Below are 26,712 nucleotides of genomic sequence, written 5' to 3'. Positions count from 1 at the left end.
GGAAACTGCACGAAGGACTATGGGTGGACCACAAGCCTGTCTATCTCTTTGTCATTCAGTGATCTGATTAGCTTAATTGGAAATACATTGAAATTGCTGAGGAAATCTTGAACTGTATAACATGCTGTACCAGAGAACCAATTACAACTCGATGCCACTGACTAATAGCAATCAAAGAGGGGGCATGTGTGCTTTAAGCTTAAATTGTATAAGTTCAGACATTCTGAAGCTATCTTATTTCTCTGGAGAAATTAAGCTGTAAATCACAATGAAGGTTACCTGACACCATCCCACGAGTCAAACTCTGTGAGATCTAATAAAGTCCCAGCACATATCCAAGTGGCGGTCCACTAATTACAGCTTGAAAATAATCCATTTTCCTGATTCTCTTCCTATTGGTTAGCCACTCCTTTATTCATACTAATACAGAGGAAACTTGATTATCCTAATACCAATTATCCAATGGAAACATTACATCAAAGATGTGTTTCCAACAGTGATCGTGTCTTTTGTTTACAATGCTTAAACAATCACCATCTCCAAATGACTCTCTCTCTCCCCACACTTTCCCTGGAGTTCTACCCAGGGGTGAACCCTAAACCCCCTTCCCTAGACAATCTCTTCAACATTGTCCTGTACAGGGCAAAGGTGGAACCTGTCAAAAAAGGTGCACTAAAAAGTTGTGTGTATGGCTGTGGCTGTGTTTGTGTGTGTGCACGCGCACTATTTGTAGACTTACCCCATAAAGGCTACTGTTGTTGGTGTCCAGTCCAGGTGCCCCGGAGAGATGGCAGTTGTATATGGGGTTGGGGGGCGGCGGAGTTGGACAGGGTTGGGCGAGGGGGTTGGGAGTGGGAGGGGGTTGGGAGTGGGGGGGTGTTGGGGGCGGAGTGGCATGTTGTCAGGAGCAAGGAGAGGTGTTGCATGGTTTTGGGGGCAGGGGAGTGTTGGGGGCAGGGACGGGGTTGGACAGGGTCGATGGGGCGGTGTTGGACGGAGTTGGGGGCGGGGGCGGGGGCGGCGTTTTGCACAGGAGTGGGGGTTGGCGGGGTTGGGGAGCAGGCGCTCTGTGCTGCTGCAGTCTCCTGAACAGGGAGCCCCAGAGGAAAGGCACTTGATCGATTAACCGAATAATCGATTATCCAAACGAAATATTGCCCGCCCATCAAGTTCAGATAATCGAGGTTCCCCTGTATATCTTTCTCAAAATGGAAAGCTCTTACCTTCTGAGTAATCTTTTAAGTCATGATTTCTGTTGCACAGGTGATGAGGAACTAGAAAGTACTAAGAATAGCTGTATGGAACTGTGTCTCTTTCTACCCATCCTCCTACCTTCAAGGCAAGTGGTAGAGTAGAACACAATATTCTTTGTTTCAAGGATATTCTCATGTGTAAATTCAGTGGAACGAGACTGTGCTTCAGACTCGCCAGTCAAGCTTGAGTTATCCACCTGCCAGGAAGCAGCAAGTCAATTAAATCTTGTACAGAACTGCATTCAAATTATTAGTAAAACTATCTGGATCATTTCAAATAAATTTGAAATTGCTTTCTGAAAAAATAACCTGGACTACATTGTGAAGGGGACAAATTCAAGAGAAATGGTAGCAGTGCTAATTTCATTCAAGTGAACCAGAGGCACTGGCTCCAGAGAAAAGCAATTGAATCCTCCCTAAGTAGCCAATAGAATTTAATAAACTTGTAACAGTTGTCATGACAAAAATCATTTGTAACATTGGTTCACTAGTGTTTCTTCATATTCTTTCATAGGATATGGGATTTATTGGTATTTTTTGTTAATCTTGATTCAACCACATTACTGTGAATCTGACAAGAGCCTAAAGTCTCATGTAGGCCACACCAGTTAAAGGTAGCAGGATTTCTTCTTAGAAAGGACATTGGTGAACGAGATGGAGTTTCATCACCATCGTTGATAGTTTTATCAAACTGTACTGAGATCAATTCAAATCCTACTAGCTGTAATGTTGGCCTTGAATGCACATTCCCAGGGTATCAACTTGGGCCTCTGGATTTTCAATCCAGGTACATTACCACCATCTCCCCTGCATTATCAACTGAAATTTGCCATTGGCTAGCCTACTATGTAACTTCAGATCATTTGTATGCTCAAGACATCAATTGATAGCAGGATGCCAGCTTTTCCTATTTGTTATCTATAATGTAAAAGGCACCAAATAAAAAGATTATTTTAAAGGTTGTACTGTGAGCTCTAAAAATAGATTCTCTTTTACAGCAGTCTTTGCTGGCTTGCCTGTTAATTTTAAAAAAATGGTCTACCTTGCAACCCTGAGCAGAGAGCAGACGGAGATCTGCTGGAATTTGGTCACCAGCTTTAATCAACACAATGTCGCCAACAACCAGTTTATCTGCTGTAATCATTTGCTTCTCACCATCTCGAATCACAAGGGCTTGCTGAAATAGAACATGGATCATTATAACAAAATTCATTCAACAAGAACCTATGTCATCTGTATTTATTTCTCAGTTTTGTACAAGTAAGAAATGATTTTCTTGACCAAACCAGAACCAAGATTAATGTTGAAGTTTACACAGAGAATGGTGGAGACAATTTTAGTAGTATCTGTGGAGACAGAAATAGAGGTACCATTTTGAGTCTGGTTTGACTCTTCTTTAGAATTTTAGAAGCATTGAAAATCCTAAGTTAGATGCTATCACTTTCAAAAGGCAATAATTAGTTCTTTAGGATGGTAGAATTGCTAGCGTTTATTTTCCATTCTTTCTATCTCATGTCCTAAGGTGATGGTATGCAGCCTTCTCCTTAAAACTTCCTGGTAACTAATGCATGTAACTGTTCAATGTTCAGCCCCTTTCATAACTCCTCCGATACTGAAGCAGTCCGTATCGAGATACGGAAAGAACTTGATAACATTGAGGCCTGGGCTGATAAGTGGCAAGTAACATTCATGCCACACAAGTGCCAGGCAACGACCACCTCCAAAAAAGACAATAATCTAACTATTATCCCTCGACTGCAGTTTCTGGGTATTCCGTCCGAGGAAGCCGTTAACTGAACTGTGATGAACCTTGTTTTAAGTTCACTTTTTCTCTTACTATATATGAATTCTGCCATTAATATAGGCACCATGGCATGGTGACTTATAAAACTTTTCACTATATTTTTTATGTAAAAGCACATGTGACAATAAATTGCTATTCTAGTCTACATTTAATGGAATTACATTGCTGAACTCCCCCGCTATCAACATTCTGGGTGCTACTATTAATGAGAAACTGTACTGGACCAGCCATATACACACTGTGGCTATAATAGCAGGTTAGAGATTAGGAACACTGTAATATCTGTCTCCCTAAAGCCGTCCACCATTTATAAAGGCATGAGTAAGGAGTGTGTTGGGATATTCTCCACTTCCCTGGGTGAGCATAGCTTCAGCAACAATGAAACAGCTTGACACTAGCAGGAACAAAGCAGCCTGCTTAATTGGCACCCTACCCACCATCTTCAACGTCCACACCCTTCGATACTTATCCACCGTGGCAACAGTGTGAATAATCTGCAAGATACAACACAGTAGCTCAGGAAGACCCCTGCAACAGTACCTTCCTAACCCAGGAACTCCAACATCTAGAAGGGTAACACCCACATGGGAACACCACCACTTGCAAGATTCTGTCCAAGACACATACCATCTTGATTTGGACCTATATCACATTCTTTCAGTGTCACTGGTCAAAGTGCCTTCCTAACAGCATTGTCGCATCTCTACACACCCAGAACTGTAGTGTTTCAAGGAGGCAGCTCACCACCATCTTTTCCAGGGCAATAAAGGATGGGCAACAATGAAACTCACATCCCACAAATGGATTTAAGAGAAACAATTGATTGCATAGTCAATCCAGTCAAGAGTTAGTTTTAGACTGGAATTGCTTAAAGGCTACACCAGCTGAATTTCCTTTCTCAACAGGCATTAGTGAACTAATTGCATTTTTAAAACCACAGTGCCAGAAGCTCAGGCCCATCCAAAAGCTGGGAACAAAGGTCAGCAGATGATTTAAAAAAAAAGGTTAGTACAGACTGCATTCGAGATTCTTAGATCCATCCAGCCCCAGGCTATTTTTCTGGAATTGAGGCAGGGCTACGCAACTGCATGATTAAAGGAGCTGACTGCTTCCTAGGCAGACTGAGATTTCCATGAGTGGTGGGAGCCAGATCAGCCACTTGAAGTTGGCCTCCCAAAATCATGGCAAGGCTCTCTTTGCATAGCCGCGTGCAGCAACATTCACTGGCTACCCCATAGACAGTTCCTTATCCAAACTCCACCACTCCTCCATTCTTTAGGATTGAAAAGGTTGAGAACAGGCACCTACATTCTGAACCACCTTTCCCCCTTACCTTCCATTACATCCTGATCCTACATTCAGCATGCGAGGCCCTCCAGTTGGTGCTCTGCATCAAGAGCTTACTGCCATCAACAGTAGATGGCAGAGCAAATCACTGGCTATTAATCAACTTAGGGAAAATCATTGGCAACGGGTGGCTGTTGCCCACACAGCATTAGCTTTGACACCCATTTGAGCTCAACAGAGGGGCTCAGAAGCCACAGGAAAATTCTGCACTCACGTTTTGGTTCAATTGAATTCTAATTCTTATAATGCCATGAGCACCATCGATAGTTGAAGAATAAATTATATTACCCACCTGAGGAACCATCCTGTGAAAGCTGGCCATGATATTGGTGCTCTTTGCTTCTTGGTAGTAGGCAAAACAGCCCGTGAGTATGACAACTCCAGCCAGCACAACACCTAAATATAACTGATGAGATAAAACCATTACCAAGAGAGCTCCAGTTTCATATTACTCCTTAACATATTAGAAGTGATATTAATTAGTCAAACCTAAGTCTGAACGCTTCAATATTTCTGCTTGTATGTGCATCCCCAACCATCTTTTGCCACACAGTGACTTGTCGTCATCAAGCCCATTTTCCTCTGAGATCTTCCTCTGATTCAGTTCTCACAGAACTGAACAATAACTCCATTCCTTCTGCCATGACTCAATGCTCCAGCTGCAATGGGTTTCCTTCAGGTCTGTGCACCCTCACATTTACAGATACACAAAATGTCAGATTAATGATCTAGATGCTCATTTGTTAATGCAGCACCTCTCAGTAATTGCAATAGAGCTGATTCTACTCAAACGTAATTTCAAACATAGCATGTTTAATAGCTAAAAAATACTTCATATGTTTCCTTGCATCAAATCACAAAATATATTCAGTGCAAACTAAATGGTGGTTCAATTTGTAAATGAACAACAAGTCCACAGGAATCTATGTTGACACAGATTTGAGCACCATGTCAGGATGTATAGAGGGCTGAGCTTAGAATGGAATGCAAGGGGTGGGCTAAAAACTCAGGAGGGAGTGGTGGGAGCAGGGTACAGAGGAACCTCAAATATCCAGCATTCGATTATCCAAATTTCAGATTATCCGAACAAGATCGCAAGTCCCCAGTGCTTGGCTAAACTGTGTTATCTGGCATTTGATTATCCAAAGAAAATACTCCCCACTTATGTCATTCAGAAAATCGAGGTTCCTCTGTACATGTTGTCTTCCCAGCACTGGCATTTTGCAGCAGTGAGGAAGATGGAAGTAAGAACACTGTCTGTCCAGCGATTAATTGCAATACTTAAACAATTGAAGGCTTCTTCCTGTCATCACTGACATTTCTGACGAACAGAAACAGGACCCTCAGACATTGGGCTATTGTGCTCTCACCTCGTAAATAGTATTAGTCTGGAGTAGGTCTTCTATTCTGGCCTACCATATCTCATACCTTGCTGCAAGGCTGACATCCAATGAGTATCAAAACCAAGCAGAGTCCCAGCCATGATCACCGAGGTCAGTGGCACTGCTTGGACCAAAAAACTCGCAGGTCTTAGAAGCAGGGTCTTATCCCTAAAAGTGTGGGTAGCCTGAACACAGCTCATTAGTTGCTAGATTGGTGCAAAATATGGTGGAATCCCAAACCCAAACAACCCAAGCAGTGTTATCTGCAACAGCTCATCATTGGAGTCTACAGTCACCCCACAAAATCTAACTCAGGGACTACAATGATGAACAGTAAGGTCCAGACCAGGCCTGACAGTCAACCCCAGCCCCACTTGCAAACAGGCAGTAACTGGCAGTTCCTCAGTGAATTGAGTGTGTGACAACCAACACACTGTAATTGGAGGGGAAAACATTACCTTTGTAGTAGTATCAAATGGAAAAGTAAATCGGTGGCCAAGGCTAATGCTGTGGTGAAGCAATTTAAAATCCTACCCCAACAGCAGAGGAAACTTCAATTCATACATCTGGAACATGCAAAAGAATGTCCTTCAGGGAAGGTATCCCTATCCATTCTGGACTGCCTGTGACTCCAGACTCACAGCAATGTGGCTGACATTTAACTGCCGTCTGAAATGTCCAAGCAATCCATTCAGTTCAAGGGCATTTGGATGGGGAACAAATGTTGGCCTTCCAGTGAGGGCCATATCTTGTGAAATAATAAAAATGTTCAATTGTCTAGAGTTTGCTGTATTATACCTGATCCTTCTTCTTTGTACTGTGTGCAATTAATTAAGCCTGGGTATGATGATTTAGGTAACAAATGAAGCAAGCAGCTGTAATCATGAAAGTGCAGATATTTTAGAGCCTTGAATATAACCCGTGTCATCTTAGCATATCTCCAATATACAATAATTCAAAACAATGATAGTTATTAAAGGGGAGCTGAAATAAGCGATTTATACCCTTGAAACTATTTACACATTCCATGAGACAATGGATGATCTGCGACCTAACTCCCATATCTATTCCGTACACGTTTGATGAATTTCACTAAAAACAATCTCAGGTTTAAAATTAACAATTGATTGAATAGTAACTGAAGATTGTGGAATAGAATTTCAATTTCAACAATTCTCTACACTTAGAAGTGTTTCCCAATCTCACTCTGAAAGATCTGGCTCTGATTTGGACCGCTTGCTGCTATGTTATAGACTTTCTAAACAGCAAAAAAAAAAGGTGTTTCTCAACTCTACATAGTGTGGCAGTCTAAGTAAATGAAATCAGGTGAAATTTCTTCACGCAGAGAGCGGTAATTTTTGAATTTTCTGTCACAAGAAGCAGTTAAGTCCAAAATATTGAATGTTTTTAAGGAGTTAGATAACCTTCCGAGGTCCAAAGGTATCAAAGGATATGGCGAGAAACAGGAACAAGTATTGAGTTGGATGATCAGCCAGGATGTTGTTGAATGGTGGAGCGGGGTCAAAGGGCTGAATAACCTACTCCTGCTCCTATTTTCTATGTTTCTACATTTCCCTTGATATTTTGAAAATTTAAATCAAACCCACACATTAACTTCCTAAATTCCAGGGAATATGACACAGGTGTATGCAATCTCACCTGGAGTCTAGATATCATCCTGTTATAAGTATGCTGCACTCCCTCAGAGGCCAGTGTCTCCTTTCTATGGTGAGGGACAATGAAGAGCACAATGGTCTAAATAGGAAAGGGATCCCATCAGGGTTGAAGTGAAGTGACTGCCTGAAAATAAACCAATTTTGTGGTGGTCTCATACAGGTACTGGGCTCCTTATTTAAATTTTTACTTGCACCTGTTTGAAGCGTGGGCAATCCATGTCTTTTTCTTGGTCCCTCCCAAATACAATAGACAATGCACTTTGTATCTATTATAGTGGAGGCTTTCAAAGTCATCTACAGACAAAAAAAAATAGCTCTATAGGGCCAATTATCAGGGCCGTTAGTTTCCTATTCATTTCATCTGAGAATCATTCAATTTTAAAAATAGACACTACCCAAATTTCACTGAAAATCTTAGTATGACTCACTTACATTGTCTTTGGCTGCATGATTGCCTTCTCCTGTTTGAATGACATAAGCAAGCCAACAGAGTATAGCTCCAACCCAAAGCAGAAGGGAGAATCCACCAATCATTTGCTTCAAGAACTTGACTATCTCAGGGATCTGTTTGGGAGGCGTGAGCGCATTGGGACCATCCCGAGCCAGGATCTCAGCTGCTCTTGCACTAGTCAGACCCTGTAATAAAACCATTAGAGCTATAGAAGTAATAAGGGAATTCATGCCAAACATGACAGCACTCAAAGTAACCTAAAGGTTTAACCAGGCATAAGCTAATCTATTCAATTTGACCTGGCTCTTAAAGATTTTACTATTCATCAAAAACTTCATTCTATTCTCAATCATTATTTCCCTTTATTGAAGATTATTGATAACTCATATCCTTGCAAATCATTTCTAAAGCCTGAATTTGAACATCAACACTGGCAGACAACCACAAATTAAACAGTGTGCATAGACAGCAAGTTCCTGAATTTAGACGCTACTGTGAATTTACAAAAACAAACATTCTGTTCACGAACAGTACCAGAAAGCCATATTACATTTGAAAGGGTCTTTTTGTGAAACATACACATTGCAAATTTTGGCTAAGCTACAAATATAAGAAAACCTAGATTCATAATCCAAGCAGACCATCAGAGGCATGTTGAAAAGTGATATAGGCATCAGCTACCATTACACCTACCACTTGTTCTACGATTTAGCAGAGACAATTGAGTTATCTTTTTCTCATCGATTATTTTATCATGAGCCACACAAACACACTTAAATGGTAGCATTCAGGCTTTCATGCTGGATTTTCCATCCAGGAGCAAGAAACAGGAGAAGTCTTAGTTTCCAGTTTTCAAATTTGCCCCTAGGGGGAGAACAATCACTCTTTGCAAATTTCATGTGAATACTCCATAACTAGCCTAGAGAGTGTTTCCTTGTTCAACTGATGGCAGTGGATGGATTCAAAGATGAGGGCCAGACAGCGGCCTTGTGAACTAAAAAGGAGTAATGGGTTAAAATGTTTGACAAGTAACAGGGAAAGTTCTCTAGCAGGGAGACACCCACTTTATAACATTTTGTAAGAAAAAGACAAAACAAATAAATCCACCAAAAAGACTATTGTTGTTCGGATGTAAAGACATTTCTCTTGGGTGCCCATTGACTGCACCCACACCTGCACCTAAGCAGACAGACCTATCTGACAGACAGACAGATGGATTTGTTAACCTGACTAGAGAGCTACTGATGAGCAAGGGTGATGTCTAAATAGACATTAAGAGACATTCATTAAGGCTGACAGATTATTTTGAAAACTAAGAGCAAGTGAAAGCAAAGAAATTGATTGGGTGATAGGAGACAGAGTGTCAATAATGTATTTCACAGATTAACTGGATATGAAAACTGTAGGTTTTCAGCTTCAAGTTTTAATGAGCACTGCAATAAGTAGGATGAAAAGCAAAGAATCTTTTTTGCAAAACAAACAAAGAACACTGGAAAAAAGAAACTCAGCAAATCTGGCAGCATGTGTCGAGAGAGAAACAAAATTAACATTTTGAGTCTGTTATGACTCCTTCAAAACTGAAGAACTGAAGAGCATACTTCCCTTCTAGGTATGCCCACATTGAAGAAGTTCTGCTTTTCTCTCCAATTCTCAACATCCATGGTTTTTTAGTTTTAAAACTTTATATTCAAGTTTGTGTAACACTAAGCTAAGATTCACATAAAGTCGTGTGTATAGAATATGAAAGGTGACAGAATAAGCGTGAAAGGATCAGGGCTTTCGATTTAGAGTTTTCAGACCAAATATTAAGGTAGCCAAAAAGAAGAATTTGAACAGATTTGACAGATAGAATGGATATAATTGTTGTCACACATTGTTCTCACAACAATGGATTGGTTGTGCTCAAGATCAAAGATAAAGCACTTATCCCCTGAATCTTGGCCTAAGTACTATCAGTTTAATCTTGCAGTAACAAATGGGTATAAAAACAACTGCATTAACGCCATTTTAAAAGAAAAAGTTAAGTCATGAACTCAGTTTAAAGATTAGTTGCTGGAAAAGCGCAGCAGGTCAGGCAGCATCAAAGGAACAGGAGAATCGACGTTTCGGGCATAAGCCCTTCTTCAGGAATGAGGAGGATGTGCTAAACAGGCTAAAATAAAAGGTAGGGAGGAGGGACTTGGGGGAGGGGCGTTGGGAATACGATAGTTGGAAGGAGGTTAAGGTGAGGGTGATAGGCCGGAGAGGGGGTGGGCGCGGAGAGGTCAGGAAGAAGATTGCAGGTCAAGAAGGCGGTGCTGAGTCTGAGGGTTGGGACTGAGAAAAGGTGGGGGGAGGGGAAATGAGAAAGCTGGAGAAATCTGCATTCATCCCTTGTGGTTGGAGGGTTCCTAGGCGGAAGATGAGGCGCTCTTCCTCCAGGCGTCGTGTTGCCATGGTCTGGCGATGGAGGAGGCCAAGGACCTGCATGTCCTTGGCGGAGTGGGAGGGGGAGTTAAAGTGTTCAGGCACAGGGTGGTTGGGTTGGTTGGTGCGGGTGTCCCAGATGTGTTCTCTGAAACGTTCCGCAAGTAGGCGGCCTGTCTCCCCAATGTATAGGAGGCCACATCGGATGCAGCGGATACAGTAAATGATGTGTGTGGAGGTCCAGGTGAATTTCTGATGGATATGGAAGGATCCCTTGGGGCCTTGGAGGGAAGTGAAGGGGGAGGTGTGGGCGCAAGTTTTGCATTTCTTGCGGTTGCAGGGGAAGGTGCCGGGAGTGGAGGGGTTTGTGGATCTGACGATGGAGTCGCGGAGGGAGTGGTCTTTCCGGAACGCTGATAGGGGGTGGGGAGGGAAATATATCCTTGGTGGTGGGGTCTGTTTGGAGGTGGCGGAAATGACGGAGAATGATACGATGTATCTGGAGGTTGGTGGGGTGGTAGGTGAGGACCAATGGGGTTCTGTCCTGGTGGCGATTGGAGGGGCGGGGTTCAAGGGCGGAGGAGCGGAAAGTGGAGGAGATGCGGTGGAGAGCATCATCAACCACGTCTGAGGGGAAATTGCGGTCTTTGAAGAAAGAGGCCACCTGGGTTGTTCGGTATTGGAATTGGTCCTCCTGGGAGCAGATGCAGCGGAGGCGAAGGAATTGGGAATATGGGATGGCCGTTTTTACAGTGGGCAGGGTGGGAGGAGGTGTAATCTAGGTAGCTGTGGGAATTAGTCGGTTTATAGTAAACGTTCGCGTTGAGTCGGTCGTCCGAGATAGAAATGAAGAGGTCTAGGAAGGGGAGGGAGAAGTCTGAGACAGTCCAGGTAAATTTGAGGTCGGAGTGGAAGGCGTTAGTAAAGTGGATGAACTGTTCAACCTCCTCATGGGAGCACGAGGTAGCACCGATACAGTCATCGATGAAGCGGAGGAAAAGGTGGGGGGTGGTGCCAGTGTAGTTGCGGAAGATGGACTGTTCCACATATCTGACGAAGAGGCAGGCATAGCTGGGGCCCATGCGGGTGCCCATGGCTAATCCTTTGGTTTGGAGGAAGTGGGACGATTGGAAAGAGAAGTTGTTCAGAGTGAGGACCAGTTCAGTCAGTCGAAGGAGGGTGTCAGTGGAAGCGTACTGTTTGGATCGGCTGGAAAGGAAGAAGCGGAGGGCTTTGAGGCCTTCGTGATGGGGGATGGATGTCCATGGTGAAGATAAGGCGTTGGGGTCCGGGGAAGCGAAAATCATGGAGGAGGTGGAGGGCGTGGGTGGTGTCCCAAACGTAAGTGGGGAGTTCTTGGACTAAGGGGGACAGGACCGTGTCAAGGTATGCAGAAATGAGTTCGGTGGGGCAGGAGCAGGCTGAGACAATGGGTTGGCCGGGGCAGTCAGGTTTGTGGATTTTGGGCAGGAGGTAGAAACGGGCGGTGCAGGGCTATGGGACTATGAGGTTGGAGGCGGTGGATGGGAGATCCCCTGAGGCGATGAGGTTATGGATGGTCTGGGAGATGATGGTTTGGTGGTGGGAGGTGGGGTCATGGTCAAGGGGGAAGTAGGAAGAGGTGTCCACGAGCTGGCGTTTAGCCTCAGCAATATAGAGATCGGTGCGCCAAACTACCACTGCACCTCCCTTGTCTGCCGGTTTGATGGTGAGGTTGGGGTTGGAGTGGAGGGAGTGGAGGGCTGCACGTTGTGAGGGTGAGAGATTGGAGTGGGTGAGAGGGGTGGAGAGGTTGAGGTGGTCAATGTCACAGCGGCAGTTGACTATGAAGAGATCGAGGGCGGGTAAGAGGCCAGCACGGGGTGTGGAGGTGGATGGGGTGTGTTGCAGGCGGGAGAAGAGGTCGTCAGAGGGTGGGCGGGAGACCTGGTTGAAGAAGTAGAAGCGGAGGAGAAGGCGGCGGAAGAAATGTTTGATGTCTCGCCATGTGTTGAAATCGTTAATCCGGGAGTGTGAAGGTGAGGCCTCTGCTGAGTACTGATCTTTCATCCTCAGAGAGGGGGAGGTCTGGAGGGATGGTGAAAATACGGCAGGGCTGGGAGCAAGGACCTGGTGTGGGGCTGGAGCTGGGAGTGGGGGCGGGGTTAGGTGTGGGGGCGGGGTTAGGCATGGGGCGGAGTTAGGCATGGAGGTAGAGATCAGCTTGGGGGCGGGGATCGGCGTGGGGGCGGGGATCGGCATGGGGGGTGGAGACGCATGCGGCGTGGTTGTTGTGCAGGTGAGCGACATCACTGGGGGCGGAAGTAGATGGGGCGACAGCAACTCTGAGGGTGGAAGTGGCTCGGCGAATGCAGAAACGGTATTGTTCCCGGTGGTTGTGGACCCTGCAGAGGCTGCAAATCTGTCGGCGATGGTCTTCCTGGCGATCGTGGAGGCAGTTGTCTGGGTGGCGATCGCGGAGGCTGCATGGTTGGTGGGCGTGGAACTAACGTAATGGTTCACGGCGGCAGTTGCTGCAGCGGCCGCGTGGTTAATGGCGCCCGAGCGCTTCCGGAGGCCGATGGAACATTCTGGAACGGTTGAGGAATTCGGAGTGTGGGGGTAAGTACATGAATGTTTTTGGTACTTACTATCTTTAATTTACCTGGATCGTCTCAGACTCCTCCCTCCCCTTCCTAGACCTCTCCATTTCTATCCCGGACGACCGACTCAACATGGACGTTTACTATAAACCGACCGACTCCCACAGCTACCTAGATTACACCTCTTCCCACCCTGCCCCATGTAAAAACGCCATCCCATATTCCCAATTCCTTCACCTTTGCTGCATCTGCTCCCAGGAGGACTAATTCCACTACCGAACAACCCAGACGGCCTCCTTCTTCAAAGACCACAATTTCCCCTCAGACGTGGTTGACGATGCTCTCCACTGCATCTCCTCCACTTCCCGCTCCTCTGCCCTTGAACCCCGCCCCTCCAATCGCCACCAGGACAGAACCCCACTGGTCCTCACCTACCACCCCACCAACCTCCAGATACTCGTATCATCCTTCGTCATTTCCGCCACCTCCAAACAGACCCCACCACCAAGGATATATTTCCCTCCCCACCCCTATCAGCGTTCCGGAAAGACCACTCCCTCCGCGACTCCATCGTCAGATCCACACACCCAACCAACCCAACCTCCACTCCCAGCATCTTCCCCTGCAACCGCAAGAAATGCAAAACTTGCTTCCACACCTCCCCCCTCACTTCCCTCCAAGGCCCCAAGGGATCCTTCCATATACATCAGAAATTCACCTGCACCTCCACACACATCATTTACTGCACCCGATGTGGCCTCCTATACATTGGGGAGACAGGCCGCCTACTTGCGGAACATTTCAGAGAACACTTCTGGGACACCCGCACCAAACAACCCAACCGCCCCGTGGCTGAACACTTTAACTCCCCCTCCCACTCCACCAAGGACATGCAGGTCCTTGGCCTCCTCCATCGCCAGACCATGGCAACACGACGCCTGGAGGAAGAGTGCCTCATCTTCTGCCTAAGAACCCTCCAACCACAAGGGATGAATGCAGATTTCTCCAGCTTTCTCATTTCCCCTCCCCCCACCTTTTCTCAGTCCCAACCCTCAGACTCAGCACCGCCTTCTTGACCTGCAATCTTCTTTCCGATCTCTCCACCCCCACCCCCTCTCCGGCCTATCACCCTCACCTTAACCTCCTTCCACCTATCGTATTCCCAACGCTCCTTCCCCAAGTCCCTCCTCCCTACCTTTTATCTTAGCCTGCTTGGCACACCCTCCTCATTCCTGAAGAACGGCTTATGCCTGAAACGTCGATTCTCCTTCTCCTTTGATGCTGCCTGACCTGCTGCACTTTTCCAGCAACACATTTTTAAGCTCTGATCTCCAGCATCTGCAGTCCTCACTTTCTCCTCAATTTAAAGATTATTCAACCTTATTGCGGAGAATAAACTCTTGAATAAGAACTTTATTGGTGAAATTGTCTTGATATCAACAAAACCAGTTATTTAGTAATTTGGTATTAGTTGATTCTTGCCCCTTGTCAAATAAAGATTTTTTAAAACATACGTGAAATGAACATAAATCACTACATATGCGAGCACAAATACCAAAAGGTAGTCAGAAAGTGTGGTAAAATGTTGGCCTTCACTGCTAGTGGGAGGGAAGGCAAAATTTGAGGAGTGATGCACTCAGCTTTGAGGAGTGGTAAACAGCCTCAGTCCGAGTGCTGCACTCAGCTTTAGACACCGCACCTTAGGCAAGGTAAAGTGGTCATTGAGCTGGTTCAGCAGAGACATACCAGAATAGTGTCAGTGTAAATGTTACATTATAAGGATCAGTTCCATAGACACACTATGAGCCCGGATAGTGGTCAGCAGCGATGCGGCTGGCGAGCCTGGGCAGGACTCTGGCAGTGGGTAGCAAGCTGGCAGCATGGAGGACAGAGCAAGCCCTTGTGGGGAAAGTCCAGCATGGAACTCTCCAGGCCCGTGGCTAAAAAAAGAACTGTAATACTGAACTTTTAACTTTATTTTTTATGCTTTGTACTTCAGATTTTGTACCTAGGTGCCTTTGTAACTATGATAGTGCCAGGAATGGCAACATTGTACACTTTTCACTGCACTCCTGAATCCCTGCACTTGAATACATGTGACAACATAATCTAATGCTATATTCATTTGAGTTTAGATATTTGAAGGGTGAAATAATTGACATTTTTAACATTATGAAAAGGTTTTAATTGAATAGATAAAAACAAGTTAGTTCTTTATTGTATAATGTGGATGTAAATCCAGAACAAGGTTGCGCAACCTTAAAATTTACATATCAACACAACGGGTGGTAGAAATCTGGAAATTTTCACCCCTACAAGTTCTCTGACCCACAAAAGGCTGTCATTGTAGGTCAATGGCATTTGTAATTCAGAGGGTATCAGGAATGTGAATCAAAGACAAATAAAAAGAATGAAGGTAAAGATCAGTCATAATCTGAGTGAAAAGCAGAAAATGTTTAAAGGACTGATTGGGTTGCACCTGTTTTTGCACAATACAATACTATAACCCATACAAATCTAATGCAACAAGATACAAATTCAAGTGAACAGCCTTGAAGAGTATGATTTTGTCAAGACCATTACACAATCATGTGACACTGGCTAAAATATTGACTATTTTTACTCTTTAATGATATTCACCCACCCACAGACTCTCATCATCTCATTCACCTTTTATTACTTACTTTAATTACATACTTAATTACTTATTAACTAACTACTACTTAATTACTATTAGTTACTGTTAATTCAAAGATTGTTAATTATATATTTTTAAACTAGGAATTTCAGTATCTAAGTTTCACAAATTCAAGTCATTGGTTAATTCATTTTATTAGTGCATAAAATCTTAGAATTATCAAGATTGTAATACAACAAGCCAACTCTTGGCTACATCCAATTCACTGGTGTTAGAAGTTGTGAAAATGCGTTTCGTGAAGTCTAAAGGTTGAATTGCGAAGCCTAATATACTCACATTTACAAGGTTGGTTTCATACTTTTTTACCAGTTCTTTAGTGGAAAGTTTGTGGTCTTGCTGAAAAGAAGAAACATGCAAAATTTCAAAAATGCACTTAAAGTATTACGAGCAAGATTTGAATTACATTTCAGTTTTCTTCACTATTAATTTTGTATATTCATCTAACAGTAAGGCTCATGTTACTGATCCTAATTATTATCTGATTGCATTTTGCCAACAAATGGAGTTAAATTGGGTGCTAGTGATGATTAGGTACTCAGCTATTATTCTTGAGTAACAGGGATGTGGAGGTGCCAATGTTGGACTGGGGTGGACAAAGTTAAACATTACACAACACCAGATTATAGTCAAACAGGTTTATTTGGAAGCACTAGCTTTCGGAGCGCTGTGGAGCAGGACCATAAGACATCGAATTTAGTTTCACGTAATCCTTTGCTGTAAGTTCGCGTCTTATGGTCCTGCTCCATAGCTACCTGAAGGAGGAGCAGTGGTCCGATAGCTAGTACTTCCAAATAAACCTGTTGGACTATAACCTGGTGTTGCATGATTTTTAACCTTAAGTCAAGTAACAGAGTAAGAGCTGATAATGACCAAACCACAGGTTCCCTGTCTTCTGATACCTATATCATAGAAGTGACAAGCTTAAAAAATTTTCAAAATCTGTAATTGCACATAACTAAAACATTCTAATTACCTTTTTACTACTAATAAAGCTAGTTCAGTAAAATCCTGCATGTTTTCAAATCTGGTCTGATGGAGGGTTCTGTTCTTTGCTGCAGTAAGCTGATAGATAAATATTTAAACTGCATTACACACCAGATCAAGTCAATATAACTGAACCAGGCCTGATAGAAGACAATAAAATGGTATAACTTGTCTGTCAGCATCAGAATATTTTTCCAATCAATCTCTATATTTCCTTCTTATATCCAAGTGTATTCTTTCAGAAAAGAATTTTTAATGATATTCCTTCTTGTTGGTCTCAAAATCTAAAATGAGTTTCTTACTTTTTCATTTCAAAGTCAGTAGTTATTTAAAGAATACATTTCATTCAGATAGCTCAATAGGAGGACCTTTTCCATAGGATAAAGGCACTTCTCTTTCCTGAAAATGAGATAGACAAGGAAGGAAAAGAGAAAACAAACCTCATTGGAGTGATACTCCTGACAAAATGTCCAGGATGTGACCTTGTCAGCACCAATATCTGTTCCCCCAGACACACAAGCAGAAGACACAAAAAAAGCCCAATACAGGCATTTGCTCAATTATGTTATCATTCGAGCAAGAGACCACAGAGTTGTCCACATCACCCATACCATGATTGATATTGATGACCAGCTTATCCAATCCATGATCTCCATCTACCTGCTCCCAAACAATGAAGGCAACAGAAACAACGCCACAAGAAAATAAACATTGACGGCCTTACAGATACCACCAAGGAAGTCCTCGTCAATCAGCTAAATGACTTCTTAACCTCCAGCCACCAAGAGTTACAGTGTTCCCATAAATGGCTGGTCAACCAGGAAGTATATTATAACAAGGACCTAAAGAGGTTCTTGGTCTCTCTCTGAGGAAAAATCATGATGAGCAAGAAACACAGACCTAGTTGAGCATAAGTCCAAAGCTTTCATTGACTGGACAACACCACAGCAGCAATACAGTGGAGTATAAAACCTGGCATGAAGAAGAAATGGTGGGTAGAAAAAGCATAGATGATCCAACAATATACAACATGGTTTCATCAGTGTTGTCAAAATGATCTGTTGCCCAGACATTCAAGGGCCCATCCCAATAATAGCCGAGCATGGAGAGGAGTTCAAAGTCAGCAAGACAGTCAGCACTCACTGAAGAGAGCATTTTGAAGAGCTCAACTGCATCTCTGTCCTTAACTTGAACATCCTCAACTCTGTTCCTCCAAACTCTGCCTGGTTCAGTTTCAGCACTATCCTGTTCTGCAGGAAAGTTTAAAAATGCCGTTTGACAGTTAAAGGACAACAAAGTCTTTGGAGCAACTGGAAACTCAGCTAAAAATTCCAAAACACAGAGATACACTCCTGGTTACAAAACTTCATGTTCCCATTTTTGGAAGCACAACACATCCCAGAGGATCTCAGGATACTGTGACTGGGATGTTATTTAAAAGAAGTGACAAAGTTTTAAATTGTGCTAACTATAGAGGAGTCTCCCTACATTCTGTCACATGGAGGATCACCATAGCTGCCTCTTCACCTTGGCCAGGGAATTTTTCCAAAGTCACCATGCAGTTCTCACATTGAGATGCACCAGAAACATTATCTTTTCTAAGTGGCAAATTCAAGAAAGGCATGAATAGCACCAACTATTTTTTTAACCTCACAAAAACCTTTAAGTCTACCAACTGTGAAGGATTATTGAATATCTCCTCAAATTTGCCTGCTCTCATAAATTTGTCATGACCTTTGCCGATTCCACAATGAAATACAAATGTGATCCTTCCTAAAGCAACCTCACAAGCCATACCACAATTAGGGTCAAACATGGCTACAGCATTGCATCAACTTAATTGTCCATCTTCCTCATTGCAATACTGCATCTCACCTCCTCCAAATTGCCATAAACAGGGGGACAAATCTATGGAACAAACAAACTGTTCAGTCTATGCCACCTTAAATACAAATTAAAGCCTCTCCAATCACAGAGTTTAGTATGCAGATGACACTTGTGCACACTCACTCACAAACTGAGGGTTTAGATCATTGTTGAAGCATTCTCAGAAGCATATGGGAAAATGAATATTTCACTAAACACCCGGAAATCCAAGTTCCTTTTCAAACCAGCTCCTGTAGATAAAATATCTTCATAGGGAATCCTGGTTTGCGACTGATCAAAGTGGAGAAGACTCTTTGGAAAAGGTTTTGAACACATTGATAGACTTCACTGAGAATATGAAGCGGTGAGGTCAAGGCATTGAAGAGAGTGAATAAAAATTAGGAAAGTGTTCTGAGTGAGTGAGTAGGGAGCACAGAGGGAGTGTTGGGTTAGTCATGCTGCGGTTGGTGAGAGTGAGTGAAGTAGAGCAGGAGTCATGGTGAGAAGTGAGTACCATGGAAGAGATAGAGTAAGTGAGGTATCCAAGAGGAGATGGTGACACTTATGATGCTGGAGTGGAGAAAATCATTGACTTTCTTACTACAAAACTTGGTATCCATCAGAGAGCTGAGACTAATTAAGCCTGGGTGGCAAGGTGGGACTGCGGCATGGTCTGGTGTCGTGGCCTCCACTGTTGGTCCTGGGGCTCCACTCCATCCAGCAGACACTCCACATTCCTGCACACACAGGCACCAATTTCCCTGTCTACCATATCCAGAACAAATGCCTTGAACTTTGCAGGACAGCTCCAGACTGACAGTGCTCATCTTGGTGCACAATAGGCTTTTAAAGATTCTGCTGGCAGAAGAGATACAGGTGAATTTCAGGATTATGTTGAGGAGTGAAATGCTTTGGGAATGCTTGTGGTAACATGGGGCTGAAATCAGACATGAGGGATGCCATAGGAGTGGGGGAGATAATTAATGATGCAAGTTTTGAGAGATACAGCGAGAAGACTCACCAGGCTTCAGGACAGAAATCCCTCCAAAGAACCTGACTAAAAATAAAGATTCAACCCTGGATTACTGAGAGTCTGAGGATCATATTGGTGGCCCATTATTTGAAAGGGTATGAGAATTGAGTCAATAAATATGAATAACATTATCTGTACTTGTGGAAGGTAAATGACGTCATAGACTAGTCAGGCAAACGACAATCTTGAAAAATTATCAGGTCATGCACTTTTGGAATATTGAGTTCAGTTATGATCTTCCTACTATAGGAAGGATGTTGTGAAACTTGAAAGGGCTCAGAAAAGACTTAGAAGGATGTTAGTCAGAGAAGGAGGATTCGAGCTATAGGGAGAGGTTGAATTGCCTGGGGCTATTTTCCCTGGAGCATCGGAGGCTGAGGGGTGACCTTATTGAGGTTTATAAAATCAGGACGGGCATGGCTAGGGTGAATAGACAAGTTCTTTTCCTCAGGATAGGGGAATCTAAAATTAGAGGGCGCAGGTTTAAGATCAGATGGGAAAGATTCAAAGGAAATAAGGGGAAACTTTTTCACACAGAGAGCAGTATATGTATGCAATGAGCTGCCAGAGGAAGTGGTGGAGACTGAAACAATTACAACATTTAAAAGGCATCTGGATGGGTATATGAGTAGGAATGGTTTGAGGGATGTGGACCAAATGCTGGCAAATGGGACAAGATTAGTTGAGGATATCTGGTTAGCATGGTCGAGTTGGACTGAAGGGTCTGTTTCCATCCTGTACAGCTCTATGACTCTAGAGTAAAAAGAAAATCATATAGGTCTATTAAGGGAACTGTGATGAAATGTTTGGGGATCAAACATGATTAATGTAAAAATGCTAAAAATACTTCATGAAGTGAATTTTCCATTCCCCAACATCAGAATGGGGATTAAAGTAAACAAAAAAAGAGGTGATTTGAAAACAGAGAGATAAAGGAAATATAATAGCATTCTTTTGTCCAAGAATATGAGTACAGAGACTGTTTCAGTAAAATTAAAGCACAAGTTCAATAAACATTAATTCATTTCTAATGTAAATTATCAATATAGGACTTGTTCCATAGATGTTGTAATGTGCTGACTGCCTCCAGGTTTGCTTGTATGCCTTGAGCTAATTTTTTTTTAGCTGTGCTTGTAAGTAATTGCCCCTAACTGTGAGAGGAACACTGGTTGATGACTGCCAGTAAAATAGTCAGCTCAATGGAAAAGAGCACATGTAAGCTGAATCTGTATTTGTATCTGTAACTCTGACTAACCACAATGAGCCCTTATTGGTACCAATGTCTCAATTTCTACTATTTACATAAGCTTCTTTGCTTTCAATGCTAGTGTCAACAGTAATTTGAGAAAGAATACTAAATATGTTGAAAGCCATCACTAACATAAGCATATCACAGTATGTCTTAATTTCTTAGCAGTGTCTCTGACTTAAATAGAGAAATACATGATAATATGTGAGTATTTCAAAATATAATAGGTAATGCTGAAAACTCAATTCTAAGAAGATAACACTAATGGAACATAAAATCAGGTTAACTAGCAGAGTGATTCCTTATTTTAGTAAGGCTTGAACTACCTCCAGCACAGAAATGGCTGACTGCCTAACTCCAGAGTTTTTCTTACCTCTTGAATGTCCATATGTTCTTGATAGCTCATTAGTTCTGGGATAAATTCCACAGGTAACAGTTTCACCTATGTGTGGTCCATACTGGATCATTGCCCAAATCCATGGACCAAAACAGGCCCACAGTGGTATCTTCCATTTTTGGAAGTGTCCTCCTCAGAACCACCATGCTTGACCTTGCTTTACAGCCTTTATCAGCTGCTGCCAATTATAAGGTACCAAATAATGTCATGTTCAATTAAGGTTGCTTAGCAGCCCATTGTTTGCCTGTCTGGGTGATGTGGCAAAATTGCAATGAATGGACTGATTAATAGTTCAGGAGGTCATAGACAGCTAGTTTAAATGTTTCCCTTTTTGTTGCTCCTTTACCCTGAATGCTGCTACAGTATTTAAAACTGACTGTCATACAATTGAGGAGATAATGTCTTGCCTACCTTTTAGTTTCACTGGCTAACTATACATCATTACAATGGGTTTTTCTTTCTCTTCCTTTTGGAAATGGAAGATGAGGACAAATATATGCTGCACTGGATATTGAATACACTATTTCTTAAAGTACTCCTTGCTAGGAGTAAAACAATAGGCTTACTTTGCCAGGTAAATCTTAATTATTATAGCTTAAATTATATGAGATTTGGTATCTGCTTATAAAATAAGAAATAAGACTTTTTTCCCCAGTTGCCTTCTCCCTCTTGAATTATGTTGTTGATTGAAGTGGTATCCAATATAATCCCTTTACTTTTGTCTTTAGATGTATTCTCTCTGTAGTGGAAATAGCCAATAACTGCTTCTAGGATTCTACACTTGCACTGTCTCATTTGCATGCAGATTAGACATAAGAATTTTTGGTAGAGCTTATTACCAGTTATTAATGTTATAGTTCAGGAAATGTGGACATAACTACTGAGAATCTATCCATTATAAAGAAAATATATCGGTCTGAAAAAAAGCAATAATGCTCAGCACAGTCTAAGTACAGGTGCTAAACTAATTCAAATGAACTGCAAGATATTGTTTATAGTACATTGTGATAGTTTATAGTCATCAGGTACATATACTAAACTAACTACGTTTGCCTCATTTACGCTCCAACTAGCAACTCTCCAAAAGCTGATATAAGTCCAGGCTACCTTAAAAACATTCTAAATAAACCTGAATACTTTCACTTTCAGAGAATTGTAAACTTTAGATTTTTAAAAAATTAATTTCACTTATAATGGATGAATAGAACCAGAGAAAAGATCTGAGGAAAGCTGATTGACTCAGAATGTTAGCATTATTTCTCTCTTCACATATGCTGCCCAAACTGCTTTGCTTTTTCTAATGATTTCTAATTTTATTCCAAAGAGAAATACTATTGTGACTTATTCCGTACCCTCTTCAAAGTAAACATTTCTGTCACAAAAGCACTGAAAATGCATGGCTAAGTAATTTGATCCATTGAGTCGATTATTTCTTTTTCATGCATTATCATCAATTCTAAATGTTATTTTAAAATTGCAAGAATAATTGACAAATAACCCATTTGGTAAGGCATTTTGTTTCCCTTTCATCACTCAGGTATCATGCATTCCTCTTACTTGTACTTTGGATTTCATTGGTTTCACCTCAAATCTCTCTTTTCTAACTTTTTCTGTTGCTTGAGTTTCCTCAGGGTAAAAATGTGCAGGCGAAATACTAAAGGCTCTTTAAGAAATTCTTGATGAACACTTTTTTGAAATGTTTAAATTTATTATATATGGTTTTGTTTATTTAGCCAAGAATCTGAATTTTAAACTAAAATAAAAGCCCATCTTGAAGAAGTTCTGAATTTTAAAGTCCTGGAGAAAGATAACTTCCTACCCTCAATACTGACCATCTTTGTATCATCAATCTTTTTTTAAACTCAATTCTCATTAGTATGATTGTGTCATCTATTGGAATTAATCATTGACGTTTTTTTTTCAAAAGGACAAAATTCCTTCAATTGTGACATTCCGTTTCCTGAATGATATAGTCAGAAAATCATTGGAAATATTTCCTGCATGTTTCTGGCCAGGCCAATGGAAAATTGAGAGCGATAAACAAGGTCAAATAGGATGCATGGAGCCGTCATAATAAAAAGTTCTGCTTCACATCTGTCATACACATTGTAGAGATGTCAATCGCATTCCTGATTCAACACAAAGCCTGTCAGCCACATTTAGCAACAAAGCAATGTTATTAAGAACTATATACCAAATTAAACATGATCCAGGGACATTAGAAGTACACTGCCTGAGGAGATGAGGATAAAACAGTAATTTAAAAAGGAAACTGGACAGTACCTGAAGAGAAAGAATGCAGGCCGTGTGGATCTTTCGAAAGAGCGAGGGTCTTGACAAATTGAGGTTCTTTCGAAGAGTTGGCACAGCCAACAATGTTTTTATCATTCTCCCAGTTTTTAACGATTCAAAAAATCAGAAACAGAAGGCTAAACCCCTGTGTATTTTACTTTTGCGCTATCCACCTGCTGTGTTGCAAGTTGGAAAAGTCCAATGTCTAAACTGATTCTATCAACAGGAATTCTTTCACTCAATAATGTTAACGTTCCAAAACATTACTAAATTGAAAATCAATTTATTTTACAAAAGTAAATAGTAATTGCTCCTCGGTCGTCTCCGGGCATCTGTTTTGTTGAGAAACCATTTATTGTTTTAGAGATGGTTAACCTACAGAACCTTTCCTCTGTGTGAAATTAACCATCCCTAACGTATTTTCTTTTCAGACTTACTGTACATGTCAATCTGACCAAGCCTCCTATTGTTCGCTCAGGTTGACTCCACGCGTGGATTTAAAACCCTGTCCTGCTGGTGTAGGACAGTCTTTAACCCTCACTCTGACCTGAATCAGAGCCTTTGTTACGTGTTGGTTGGTTAGTTCCATTAACGGGAGACAGCGGCTTCTTTCTCCTCCTCCACTCACGTTCAGACGATATCTCACAACACAAGGGGGTAGATGCAAGATTCTGTCAATGAAGATTTCGTTCAAATGGATTCCCGTGTTATCACTGACCTGTTCATACAGTTCTGTAATTCCCGGGCTTTTATTATTGTTTGGTTTACTAGCATCATCCAAGTTCAGCTCCCATGGGATTGGAAGGGCCGACTGTTGAGTGGGTCTTGATAATGGGGGCTTACCTCAATATTTTCTCTCTTCCTCTCTTATCTGAATTGTTCAGATTGTAACTGAATGCTTTCACTTGAGTGTCCTATTTGGTATTTATTTGAAAGAAGAGTGTCAATTTAGTAAAAGCGTTTAGACTGTATAGTGATGAGTGTACAATCTACCACTGGTAAATGTGTGCTCAGTCCACCCACTGTTCTGACTCAGGGGCGGTCAGTGTTGCAGACTAGAGGTGATAATTTTCCTCAGCAGTTATTTTGATTTGTTTTCTCTCCACCTGACTAGGTTTTGCTACTGCAAAAAATACGGAGGTATGGCATTGAGGGTGAGTTGGAGGTTTGGATTAGGAGTTGGCTGACTGGAAAAAGACAGAGGGTAGTAGTTGATGGTAAAGGTTCATCTTGGAGTGCCGTCACTAGCGGTGTTCCGCAAGGATCTGTTTTGGGACCATTGCTGTTTGTCATTTTTATAAATGACCTGGAGGAAGGGTTAGAAGGTTGGGTGAGCAAGTTTGCGGATGATACGAAAGTCGGAGGAGTTGTAGACAGTGAGGAAGGATGTGGCAGGTTACAGCGGGATATAGGTAAGCTGCAGAACTAGGCAGAAAGGTGGCAAATGGAGTTCAATGTAGCTAAAAAGATGGGGTACTGGGCTAATGGTCGGATACTTGGTAGTGTGGATGAGCAGAGGGATCTTGGTGTCCATGTACACAGATCTTTGAAAGTTGCCACCCAGGTAAATAGTGCGGTGAAGAAGGCATATGGCGTACTGGCTTTTATTGGTAGAGGAATTGAGTTCCGGAGTACTGAGGTCATGTTGCAGTTGTATAAGACTCTGGTGCGGCCGCATCTGGAGTATTGTGTGCAGTTTTGGTCGCCATACTATAGGAAGGATGTGGAGGCACTGGAACGGGTGCAGAGGCGGTTTACCAGGATGTTGCCTGGTATGGTAGAAAGATCATATGAGGAAAGGCTGAGGCACTTGGGGTTGTTTTCATTGGAGAAAAGAAGGTTTAGGGGTGACTTGATAGAGGTGTACAAGATGATTAGGAGTTTAGATAGGGTCGACAGTGAGAATCTTTTTCCACATATGGAGTCAGCTATTACAAGGGGGCATAGCTTTAAATTAAGGGGGGGTAGGTATAGGACAGATGTTAGGGGTAGGTTCTTTACTCAGCGAGTCGTGAGTTCATGGAATGCCCTGCCAGTAGCAGTGGTGGACTCTCCCTCATTATGGGCATTTAAGCGGGCATTGGATAGGCATATGGAGGATAGTGGGCTAGTGTAGGTTAGGTGGGCTTGGATCGGCGCAACATCGAGGGCCGAAGGGCCTGTACTGCGCTGTATTCTTCTATGTTCTATGTTCTATGTTTCAAGTTACTGATTGAGAAAAAGGGTGGGGGAGAATCAAACCCAATACAATCATTCAATCTGGACCCTTGAGCAAACTCACCTGTACAAACATACAAAATAGGAGAAATAGACCATTCGGCCCCTCAAGCTTGCTTTTATTATGGACTAGGCCAGATCCCTCAAAACATTTCAAGAAGGTAGCCCAGACCTTAACATCTTTAGTTGCTTTAAGCAGGTGTAAGGTGGATATGCAAGGAGTGATGCAGCTGGTCAAACCACTCAGTTTTAAACAAAACAGAATTTATTTACAGACTACCGAATGAAACAAACAAAAGAGAACAGACTTATAGAATAGCTGAACCTATCTGAAAACCCAGCTGACTCTATCACAACTTAATGATGCTGTTCCAATTTCCTGCAACATTCCATAAACACACTCCTTGGCAAGAAATATAAATTCAAACTCTTATAGAAGAGATGTTAGAGAGAAAGAGGGTCAGCCAGGGATCATTTGCTGAAGCATGGAACCTCATTCTACTGTTGCAGCTTTCTTTAGGCCCCCAGCTAAAACTAAACCAAACTCAAACTGGGAGAACTGGCCACTCTCCTTGCATTGTACAACTGTTTTTAAAAAAACATAAACACCCTTTGCCCTGATTGTTGCCTTGGGTAGTTAGCCATAATCAAAGATCCCAAATCCCAGACAAATCAGGACCTCTGTGTTTTACAACCCTTCTTGAAGAAAAGCAAGGACAACATAACCTTCCCTTTTGTTAAAGGAGCTGCATCACCACACTTTGCGATTCAATAAAATCATGGCTGAACTGTTCATGCTTCAAATTCCACATCCCCACCTATTCTCAATAACCCCTGATTCCCATATCAGCAAGAATCTGTACAGTTCTGTCTTCAAAAGAAATTGACTCACAGACTCATAGAGTCATAGAGATGTACAGCATTAAAACAGAATCTTCGGTCCAACCCATCCATGCCAACCAGATATCCCAACCCAATCTAGTCCCACCTGTGAGCACCTGGCCGTTATCCCTCCAACCCTTCCTATTCATATACCCATCCAAATGCTTCTTAAATGTTGCAATTGTACCAGCCT

At 42.4% G+C, this 26,712-nt stretch overlaps 1 protein-coding gene across 9 annotated transcripts in view; it reads right to left on the bottom strand.

Annotated features, from left to right (window-relative positions):
- The window catches only part of LOC122540695 (potassium-transporting ATPase alpha chain 2-like), an 85,246-nt gene extending 61,127 nt beyond the window's left edge, over nucleotides 1-24,119 (bottom strand). For 5 of the 9 annotated variants that reach the window (XM_043676801.2, XM_043676800.2, XM_087976433.1 and 2 more), the window contains exons 1-6: nucleotides 23,412-23,841; nucleotides 15,876-15,935; nucleotides 7,895-8,098; nucleotides 4,697-4,810; nucleotides 2,296-2,430; nucleotides 1,333-1,450 (exon numbers count right to left, since the gene is read on the bottom strand). In XM_043676801.2, coding sequence (XP_043532736.2) covers nucleotides 1,333-1,450; nucleotides 2,296-2,430; nucleotides 4,697-4,810; nucleotides 7,895-8,098; nucleotides 15,876-15,935; nucleotides 23,412-23,516 — 736 coding nt within the window. In that variant the 5' untranslated portion in view covers nucleotides 23,517-23,841. The other 4 variants (XM_087976435.1, XM_087976432.1, XM_087976436.1 and 1 more) reach the window with 4 other exon arrangements.
- Nucleotides 24,120-26,712: the final 2,593 nt, after the last annotated feature.

This window comes from Chiloscyllium plagiosum, unplaced genomic scaffold (genome assembly GCF_037043375.1).
Source record: "Chiloscyllium plagiosum isolate Xiang-an unplaced genomic scaffold, Cpla_swu_hap1 HiC_scaffold_29, whole genome shotgun sequence".
NCBI classification, from domain to species: Eukaryota; Metazoa; Chordata; class Chondrichthyes; order Orectolobiformes; family Hemiscylliidae; genus Chiloscyllium; species Chiloscyllium plagiosum.
The sequence above is the reverse complement of the archived record's forward strand: the minus strand, read 5'-3'. Positions and strand labels throughout refer to the sequence as shown.